Source organism: Cryptomeria japonica, chromosome 2 (assembly GCF_030272615.1).
Source record: "Cryptomeria japonica chromosome 2, Sugi_1.0, whole genome shotgun sequence".
NCBI lineage: Eukaryota > Viridiplantae > Streptophyta > Pinopsida > Cupressales > Cupressaceae > Cryptomeria > Cryptomeria japonica.
In genome coordinates, this window is record NC_081406.1 from 253,511,874 (window position 1) to 253,523,246 (window position 11,373).

Below are 11,373 nucleotides of genomic sequence, written 5' to 3' on the forward strand. Positions count from 1 at the left end.
GTTGCCCTTGCCGACAACAATATACTCTTCGCCTCCACCAAAGATCACTGAATCAGTGAAAGGCATGTACTCTGTAAACCAATCCCGACGATGTGTGAAATGTTGAGAGGCTCCAAAGTCAATGTACCAGGTTGATGATTGAACATCATCAGAGGAGGTTTGGGCCATGAACGCATAGAAGGCAAATTTCCTTCTGATCAGGATGTGTGGCAGAATTGGCTTTCTGCTTGGACCCTCCCTGTTTGGATTGTTGGGATGCTATCAATTTCCGGCAATCTTTCACCAAATGGCCATATATATGACAGTAGGAACACTGTAAGCTCTTCTTTTTGAAAGACTGTTGAGGTTGACCTTGACCTTGTCCTTTCTGCTGGAAGGACGGAGCTTTACCCTTGTACTTATGCAAAGCTGAGGCTGTGAAAGCCTGTTCAGTGGATGAACTAGTGTTGCTTCCAAACTGCTGCTTCCATCGATCCTGTTGGAGCAGCTTGTTGTAAAGATCAGGAAACTTCAAATCAACACTAGTGGAGGAGATATTAAGCGTATCAATGAAATGCTCGTAGGATCTGGGAAGGCTTTTCAGCGTGATCACTACCATATCCTCTTCCACCATGGTTCGGCCTATAGCTTCTAACTGATCACGGATGTCCTTGATCTTCGTAAGATGTGCCTAGATAGATGACTTCTCATCCATCATGATAGAAAACAACATATTCTTCAGAAAGAAAGCTCGGCTCTTGTCGGACGTTTCATGAAGATCCTTCAAAAGATCCCAGATCTCTTTTGCTGTTTTACCTGAACGCACCTGTGGGAGTTGATCATCTGTGACAGAGAGTTTGATAAGCATGACAGCCTCTCGATTCTTCACATCATGTTTGTCTTGATCTTCACCTGCTGTTGTAGGACGAGATTCCTTGCCCAAAACAAGTTGATCAAGGCAACGATACTCAAAGATGGTAAGCATACGTTGTTTCCAAGTGTTGTAGTTGCGGTCGTTGAACTTCTGACTGTGTTCCAACATGATGTTGGTTAATGATGCCATCACGGAAATCGAGGTTGATCAAGGTCAACTGAGTGAAAGTAAGAGACAAAAGAATCTAATTTTAAAAAAAATCATAATAGAAGCAGCTGCTGAAAAAACTGAAACCCTATAGGAGAATTCTAGCACAAATTCCAAGGTTTGGAAGAAACCCAAAAAAAATTTTAAAAAAATTTGCACACTTAAAACAGCATAAATGGTGCCCAAAAAAAACAGCAAAAATCCCAACGTCCACAGAAATAGTAGAAATTGTGAACTTGTTTTTAAATTCCAAGGCAAATTTGTTGGCACAAAAATCGAGGCATGGAAAACGAGGCACCCAAAAAAATCTGAGACCAACCTAGAAAAGCTCTCGAAAAACCCACCAAGAATTTGAAAACAAAATGCAAATCCGACGGCTCAAAAATTGAGGCACAGAAAACGATGCACCAAAAAAAATCTGAGGACGACCCAGTTGAGGTCACAAAAAACCCACCAAGGATATGCAACCAAAATAAAATTTCGAATTGAACTGAAGGGTCAAAACCATAGTCGAAAATTGCAGAAAACCTAGGAAAATTTTCAACCTTCAAAAAAAAACTACCTAGGAAGAGAAAAAAATCTGCATTTTATAAAAAAAAAAACAGTTTTTAAAAAAAAATCTCTTCAACAAAAACTTCGAAAAATTTTAATAACAAAAATTTTCGAAATTTTTAATTTCCATGCTCTGATACCATGAAAAATAAATTGAATGAATGATTCAATAATCGGATGATTACATTGAACGATATACACACGTATATATAGAGGTTACAAGACGATGTTCTATAATTAGAGCATAACGTTAAGTAAAAGATTAAAGAGCTAAAAGTTAAATTAAGCTTAAAAGCTAATTAACTAAAAAGAAAAAGCTAAATGCTAAATAAAGCTTAAAAGCTAATTAATTAAAGAGAAAAAGCTAAATGCTAAATAAAGCTTAAAAGCTAATTAATTAAAGAGCTAAATGACCATTAAACAAGGAACTAAATATAGGTGACTAAAATATAATTAAATATTGTAATAATTTTGCACGCTACAGATCAAATCAATCAATCGGATTTTCTTCTCCCCTCTACCTTTTTGTAACCTAACCCTGAACTATAAAGGCAATTTCTGTGATATTTTCTGGAGGATCTTCTTTCTTTTTCTCTTGCGGAATACATGTTTGTTCCTTTGCAACTATAAATTATTGCTTTGCCTTCATATGAATAGAATTTACTTATTTTGCCTCTATTCAGTTTTTTACCTTGTTATTTGAATGCATCCTTCTTCAGTTCTCCTTAGCATAGTGATTGTGTTGACCCTTCTTTAGGTGTTATCTGTGAGCTATTTTCAGTCCCTCTTGTCATCTTCAAGATTTCCAACCTTTACTCTTCTTAGGAAGCTAAGTAAGATAGGATCCTATGCATGTCTTGGGTAAGTTTTTATTCATGTTTTGTGCAGTTATATGCAAGAAAGATCATGATATTACAAGGGAGAAAATTGGCAGACTTTGATATTACAAGGCCAAGATTTAGGGCAATCCCAAAAGGGGACATTACGATTGGTATCAAAGCAAATTTATGACACATCAATAAGCATAGACAAATATCTGATTTCAGAAGTAATAAGGGAGAAAATCAGCAGACTTTGATATTTACAAGGACAGGATTTAGGGCAATCCCAAAAGGGGACATTACTATTAATATCGAAGCAGATTTATGAGACATTAATAAGCACAGAGAAATATCTGATTTCAGAATTAATAAGGGAGAAAATCAGCAGACTTTGATCCTGCCGGTCTATAGGGTAAAAACAAATCAATGGATAAATTATAGTCAATAAGAGAGGATTTAACAATATGTGCATTTGTGTGTATGATCCGTGTCTGCATATATTCATGTGTATTCTGCATGTTTTTATGTGTATGCTCCGCATTTGGTTCATACCTGATGTGTTTTCAATAAGACAGGATTTAACAATATGTGCATTTGTGTGTATGATCCGTGTCTGCATATATTCATGTGTATTCTGCATGTTTTTATGTGTATGCTCCGCATTTGGTTCATACCTGATGTTTACTCCATGTGTGTTTTATATGTGTACCTTTCTCAAGTATGCTTTGTGTCTTGTATGTATGTATGCTTCATATCCTACATGTTTGCTCCATGTCTGTTGTGTCTTCAATGTGATTACTTCATGGATGTATGTGCCTTCCTAATGCATACCTTATGTCTTGAACATGCTTCACATCATGTTTGATGTGTTTTCAGCAAGTCTATTTCATGTGTCTTTCCAAAGCCATTTCATATTGGGAATCATCTTGAACACTCCACGATCATTGCTTGAGGACAAGCAATCTTGGGCGGGGCTAAATGTAATGTCCCTACCCTTCAGAACAGGATTTAATAATAAATACTAATAATAAAATTAAGATATAAATAAACAAAAAAATTAAATTAAAATTAATGCATAAAAGAATTAAATTAAAATAATTAAAATTTAGTTAAGTTTAATGAATGGTCAAAAGCCATGAAATGAAAATTTGTGACTCCCTCAAACATGAGATACAAAAGGGAGAAGAGAATTTAATTTGAAATGGGATTATTAATCTAAAATCAGAAATACAGATCTGATTTGAATTATAAGACAGCAATGAGGAGACATGACCCTTTAAATGGATGTCTCTTTGAAGTATAAAGGATATGGAATGGAGGGAGGAAAAAAAGGGGGGAAGAGAGGAATAAGGAAGGATTAATGGAATAAGAAAGGGATGAGAAGAAAATAAAGAGGTGACTCTTCCAAAAGGCAGAAGTAATGAAGGGCTGTGACTCTTTCAAAAGGTGGCAATTGTGAAATGGTGTGGCCATTGCATAGGGCAGACAGGGTGAAAAGGTGCGACTCTGCCTCACGTTGGAGGATATAAAAAGGAGGTCTCATTTGGGGAGGACATCCAAGGGAGATCAATTTGGAGAATAATTTATTATTCTCAAAGGGCAACAATGAAAATTGATGACTCGTTTTTTATAAAGAGGTGTCGAGGGAGAAATATCTGATTTCAGAATTAATAAGGGAGAAAATCAGCAGACTTTGATATTTACAATGGCAAGATTTAGGGCAATCCCAAAAGGGGGCATTACAATACCATATGATTAAAGACTGTTAAGAATATGAATGCATCCATGAATATGATAGTGCAATTATTGTAGTAGCAAAATAAACTAAATTACACATTCCACTGCTAATGAAGTAAACAGATCTAAGCCTAATACTTACACCTTTGCAATACCATAAAGTGTTGAAGCACCCGATAATGAAGTTGAAAGTGCTAGTTGATCTGTGTATTAATGAGTAATATTTTGGTCACTACATAAGATCATATATCTGTAATCTGTAAAGCAGAGACAGCATGTGAACTGCTAGTTATAGTTGTTGATTTTGATGCAATTCAAAGTGCTCAATTTGTCTTTGGCCCTGACTGTTAGTTCCTTTTTTGTGATATTCTATTAGAGATGTTATTAAATGATTGTGTTTGAGACTCAATAGCTTATTGTAGCCTAATTAGTAAATAATTTTGAAATATTTTTTTAAAAAAAATATTCTATTATATGTACAGCTTAATGTTTTCTACCTAAGCCCCCATTAGTGTATATATCATAAGTAAAAGCCTCATTAGTATCCAAAATTCTAACTCTAATATAAACCTATCCAAAGTAAAACTTAAAAAGAAAATTTAAATGCCCCAGCATTACCCAAAACCAAAACATTTCCAGTCTTCCCATCTTCTTATTTTTTAGCTCTAATCATACAAATGAAACAAAAAAGTATGAGAGTAAATTTTTCAAAATCACAAACACTTTTTGAAAATCTTGGAAATAACTCAAAAAACAACATGTGGGTCACAATTACCAGGAATTAATCACAAGATTTTTTAGTGTAATGTCACTATGGAATGAGGTTACTAAATCCTAGTGAAACTAAAGTTAAGCTCTAAAATATTTCCATGTCCAACTATACATGAAGGCTTAGAAATTTAGAATGTAAAGATATTTCTTCAGTGCATGACAATAGTGTGTTCCTTACCATCTGTTTTACTTGGTGGCATAGGAGCTTCAGAACCTCCTTTACTTGGTGGCGTAGGAGCTTCAGATGAAAAATGAACAAGTATTGCTGATCTGTCTTGACATACTGCCTGCCCACTTATTACCTGGATAGCTCCAAAATAAAGCATCAGAAAGAGAAGAATAAGAAAATTAACAAGATGATCGATGCATATAATCTCTAATATTTGAAGATGCGATCCACCTATGTGGAACAATAACTTCATGGTTTCAATGTAAAATATGAACTGAGTTATTTAGACAATACTCCAATTAGGACCTGCAAAAACTCTAAGACAAACATCATTCAATAGCTACATTTCTGACAATCGATTTTCTCCACTTAGTACTAACATGACAAAAAACTGTTTGAATAGATTCCTAACCCCTTGTAGTAAAAATATTGCCCATTCTGTAAAAATTAGATACGCCTCCTTATAATATCTCTGCCAAAAATTTACATCAAAGAAAACGTTTCTGAACCACAAAACTGTTCCTCTCTTTCTAATGAGGGAGCATACCTTAGAAGCTAAAATATGTCCATAAATATAAATTAACCCATTCTTCTTGCTACCCACACCTTTTCTCTATCTGTCAAAAGGTGATTCTGTTAGTGTCATTGTATCTTTAGCAGGACTTAGTTGGCATCAAATTAGTGTGACTCTACAAGTACGGCCCAAAACTCACTACTGCAAAATCTGAATAAGTTATAACAAGCCAAATGACTTTTTACTATTGACAAAGCCATGAAGACACTGCTTCAGCCAGCTCAGAAAGCAACTAATGTAACTTTAAACTTGAAACAATTATTTATCATTTGGCATTTGCAAGAGATGGGAGAAGTGAACAAACACAATCATCAAACAAAAATGATTTTCTGGCATCATTGGATTACTTGAATATTGATTTTTTATACTTTACAGCTGTATATTCATCTTGAAACTATATTACTTCGGTTTCAGTGGTTGGCAAGGGTGAGGCTCCACTTTTCACCAACACTACCCATTAAATCATTGTGAATGAGAATCAAATTCTTCTCGTATGGAAGGATAACAATTTTAATTTTTTGTTCAATGTCCTGTGTCAAGTTTTCGTCAAGTCAAAGTAATCTTACTGTCTTACCAAGTCCAAACCTTTCAACTGTGGTATGAGTTGCCTAGGGTATGTTTAGGATTGAAAAGCGTGTAAACATCTTCACTGCAGGTAACACCACTAACAGCACTAGAGAGGGCAATTTATAGAATTTCCAGTGCTTTTCCATATTTGTCAACTGCAATGTGACTGCCATTGCATAAAACACATTTTCCACTTCGAGTCAATCAACTATGTGAAAGTATTAAATACATGTTCAACCAGTATTTTATCACCACGTTTGGTAAGCAAAAGATTGCATTTTCCATTTGAACTTCATCTCCCAGATTACCCAAAAGGAAGTAAGTGCATTGAACTGTGCCCTACTGAAAAGTGGGGGCACTTAACACCAACAGATCCCAGGTTCAAATACGGTCATGCTGCTGCGTACCACACCATAAACGTATAGCATGTGTACTTGAGTTACGCGCCCTTTACCGTGATCAAAAGTCAGTGTGCAAATCAGGATGCAAAGATTTCGGAAATATGAAAATGTACGGGTGTTTTCAGTTATATGAATCAAAAAGTTAATCCTAACCCTAATCCAATACCGCAAGACTCCTACATCCCGTTTCATCCAACCCTATAGTAATAAAAACGACAACAAGTCCTTCCGGTTTAGACGTGCCTCGGAATGCCACGACCAGCGTTCAAGACCCGGTAGGCTTAGAGCTCTATGGGTGTGCTACGGCGTGGGTTTGGCATGAAATTCATTGGTTCATTAAAAAAAAGGCACCGGTTCATTGGCATAAAACTCTTGCAACTGTTCATTTCATTGAATCTTTGACCCAAAAACAAAATCTCGGTTGTTTGGTCGCCATTGAAATCAATGTAATTTCTCCCGATATATATTAACAGAGCCTAAATCGTAGATCGTAGTAAGGATGTCGCAATGAATATTGAAATGTCTCCCACAATATTGTATGGTAATGTAGAGTTAGATGACTGAAAAATTGATCGATACCGCTGGAACTGATGTTAAGATGAAGTGGCCCTAGAATCTAAATTATCAGAGAATGCAAAGAACACACCAAAAAAATAAAATAAAAACCCTAGATTTTTAGAATGTACATTATCTGTGCCTGTATTAGCATGTACGAAAATTAACATCAACCTACGGTTAAATGCATAATGTGGGTTTTGAAATAATGTACCGAGACTGGGCGACGCAGAACCCGAGCAATGGAGGATGCCATGTTTCAAGGCAAATCGCCTGCGTTTTTCGTTTTGATCAATTGCCTTGTTTGCAATTATATAGTACTCCGCTATTAATCGCCCTTAGAGTTGCCTCCAATCTTCTAACGGAAATCACTTTGCTCGTCAAGGGGAACAACAACTTTGTTTTTGGGTGGTTCTTTTGCATATCACGGTTAAATTTTGTAATTTTTAAATAAATTTTTATTTATTCATATATGATTTATATTACATTTTTTTGTATTTAGATTGATACTTATATAGTGAAGTATTCAGATTTTATTATGAGAACATAAATTTGATCACGAAGTATTAGATTATAAGATTGGAGATATTAGTTATACAAAAATTTATTTTGGTTAAAATTCAAGAATCATGGGTATCCATTTTATCAAATTTACTAGGATACATCATTTCTTATTTATTTCACTTCTATAAATTTTGAATCTTAGTGGATGGTGTAATCAAATAGCATACCACCACCCTCGCTAATAATGCTCAACCAATTAAACTACAATTCTCTAGTCAAAAGTAAAGATTATAACGTAATAATTTGGTATGAAAGAAAGTAGCAATAGCACACGCAAGCATTGATTTATGTTTAAAGATATATGTTATTGTTCTTAAAAATTAAAATATAGATAGAAACTAAAGCACCCCTATAGTTAATTTAATTATATAATTGAATGATTAAGCAATAAATATACAAATAGATTTAAAATAAAATATGTAAATAATAAATTATAAGAAAGTATATAATAAGAGAGCACTTGTAGAATTAATTTAATTATTAAATGAATGATTAAGCAGTAAAGTAATGACTTCAAATAAATATAAAAATGATAAATTGTAAGAGGTTAGAAGATGTTTAGTTATTTTAATGTAATTGTCAAATAAACTCTTTGATTGTAGATATGCAATCACTAACGTGAGAGGATTTATATATAATATTGAAATGGTGCTCAAACATTTTTATTTTATTTTATTTTTAAAAAGAAAAAGAAAAAGATAGAACTTTTTGCACCTTGGAATAATCTACGCATACATTACGGTCCTCCTTCACACTTTTTATCCCTTCTAACTCATTTTGTCCCCTCTAGCATGATTATTTCCTTATTGGCTCAATTTTGTCTTTCCTAACATAGTTTTGTCAAGTTATCACTTGCAACATATGGATTTTGGCTTGCCTACACCTATACATGTGTCTAAAATTAGGTTGGTATTTAAAAGCATCATGCAAATTTGTGATGTGCAAAGGAAAGGTTTATGAGTTCTTATGTAACCTATCAAACTCTTTGTTAATGGATGAAGATTGAAGACACCAAACAAGAAATGAAAGTACTTACAATGTGATGCAATGATGTAATGCTAATATCAATTTTATATGATAATGTTTTTGGATTAATTTTTCTCATGAGTACTAATGATTTAAGACTATCTCCTTCAGGCTGCCTATCTCCTTCAGTCATCTTCAATATTGTCCTATCTCCTGAGTACTAATGATTTAAGAGTTTTTCAGGCTGCCTATCTCCTTCAATCATCTTCAATATTGTCCTAAATCTCATAGCATTAAACTGAGTCAAAACTTTAGCATCTGTCGCTTTCTCCAAAGACATAAAATGAGAATCTACTGCACTAAGCAGGCTTCTAAGCTTACTGAATGGAGTATCATCTGAATCATGTTTAAAAGATGGCAAAATTTTCTCCATACATCTACGGCCAAAGTTATCAACTCTTTGTCTATGTTGTGAGACTTAAGTCTTCACTGGCTTTTGCTTGTGCAAGAGTTGCTAGCTTCAATGCTTGGATGGGAGATAATGAGCTCAGATCTATTGGCCCTTGAGAAAAATCATCCAAGTCAGTGACAATCTGTTTTCCCTTATCTAATACAATGTCTCTTGCCACTGTCATCAGAGCCTGATCATCCTTCTCTTCTCCTTTCTCCTTCTCTCTAGTCCCTTTCCATCATCAACTTTTCCAATCTCCTTAGCTGCCTTTTCTAAATCAATCTCTATCACTGGAGGATTTTGTTCAGCTTCACAGGAGTCATCAACCTTAGCACTATCAGTATCATCTGCAACTTTGTCTTGCTTATTTATCTATTCTACTGGAATGGCTCGCTCAGATGGCTGATCTTTCTGCTCATCAGAAAATTCTATTTGCACTTCTGGAATGGATGTATCATGTGATTTCTCTTCTAGTTGGGTGTCTTTCATCAGATTTACTTCATATCTGTGCTCTTGCAAGAATTGTTTCAAAATTGTTTCGGTCTCTTTAACAACTTTATCTATCTTCTCGAGCATAATCTTGTTAACTCTCTTTTTACTTCAGAATCTGTTCTTCACAATCTTTAGCAATCTATCAAATTCATCTTTAGAAATGACATAACAAAAATTAACTAATACATATTCTTTTATTCTTTCATCCTCTAAGCTGGCTATATGCCTTCTAACATCCAAAATATCATACAATCCCTTTTGAATCATGGATGACAACTCTATCAAGGCTTTTCTATAAACATCCATATACCATACAACAACTTCCTCTAATGCTCTCTGGTCATTATCATCACAATTCTCATAATATACAGGTACATTCTTCAAATTACCTTCCTTTAGCACTTCATCAATTATTTTACTTAATGACATTGGGGGCACAATAGTATAAGTACCTTCAATCTTTCTATATTTTAGAGCTTTAGGAAGCTCAAACTTTGACTTTCTAATGGATCTAGGTCTTCCAAATGGCTCATCTTGTGTCCTTGGCTTCTTGGTCGGCTGGGAGGCTTCTTCATCATCCTAGTAGAGGTAGTAGTCTTTTTCACCTCTCTTATTGCTTCATCAGACTCTATTTCTACATCTTCAATAGTGGTTGCAACATATTCCCTTTTAGGCTTCTCCTTCTTCCTCTTCTCGGCTCCACCAGTTGACTTGGCTTGTGCCTTGGGTGGAGGGATAGGCTTTTGAGCACCGAAGGTAGGTGCTGACTTGGTTTGCCTGGGCTTGGTCTGCTTGGGAGGAATGGAAACCAGTTTTGTCTTCTTAGCCTTTACCATGTCCTCCTCTTTAAGAATGTTCTATTCCCTATCCCTTTGAAAAACTTCCTTTGTTATTCCCATTTGTTTTGCAAGCTCTTCAACTACTTTTTTGACCTTCCTCTTCCTTTTAGGCTCAATGAATTTCTTGTGTAGGTCTATATTTTTCTCTTTATATGTGCCAAACCTTTATTCTTTCTCATCAACCAACTTACTTATAAGATGTTGTGCATAAGCATCAAGAGTGTTTCCATCTACTTCATATCCCATGGGCATGATCCAAACTATTCTTGGTTCTGCTGCCTCCATATGGAATTGATCTTTGTCTACCATAAAGCAGATGGTATCCTCATTTTTTTCAATAATGTCCTTTGGAATCCTCTCTTTGCTTTGCATCATAGCCTGAAATGATTTGAAATAACCCCACAGAAGCAGATTTATGTGTTACTACATCACCCAATCATTGCAAACCTTCTTTAATTTGACTTGCCACCGGTTTATCATAAGTCGACTGTACTTTTCCTATATCGAGGATTTCATTCAAAAATTAAAGTGCCAAATAAATAATCAAAGAACCAAACTTGAAAACATGCTTCTTATCTTTCTTAATCTTCTTCAGGTTGCTCATTAATTCACTAAGAAGCACTCCACACAAATCATATCTCTTGTCCTCCTTGAGTATCTAATAGGCTGCATATATTGTAGTACCAGATATTGAATTTTGTCTGCTGGACTGGTACACCTTATATCTTGTCACCATTGAAGCAAATATCACATCATGTTTGACTATATCACTTATTGTCATTGACCGATTATCATACTGGGATCCAGTTACCTCTGTTACTGTTGTGCTATTGACATGTCTCAGATTGGCAATC

General features: G+C 34.9%; 1 protein-coding gene across 2 annotated transcripts in view; it reads right to left on the bottom strand.

Moving 5' to 3' along the window:
- Positions 1 to 7,585, bottom strand: part of LOC131044656 (probable ATP synthase 24 kDa subunit, mitochondrial) — an 82,221-nt gene extending 74,636 nt beyond the window's left edge. Inside the window, exons 1-2 of one of the 2 annotated variants that reach the window (XM_059216551.1) lie at positions 7,422 to 7,585; positions 5,120 to 5,243 (exon numbers count right to left, since the gene is read on the bottom strand). In XM_059216551.1, coding sequence (XP_059072534.1) covers positions 5,120 to 5,243; positions 7,422 to 7,463 — 166 coding nt within the window. In that variant the 5' untranslated portion in view covers positions 7,464 to 7,585. The remainder of the gene's footprint in view (positions 1 to 5,119; positions 5,244 to 7,421) is intronic. The other variant, XM_057978025.2, reaches the window with a different exon arrangement.
- Positions 7,586 to 11,373: the final 3,788 nt, after the last annotated feature.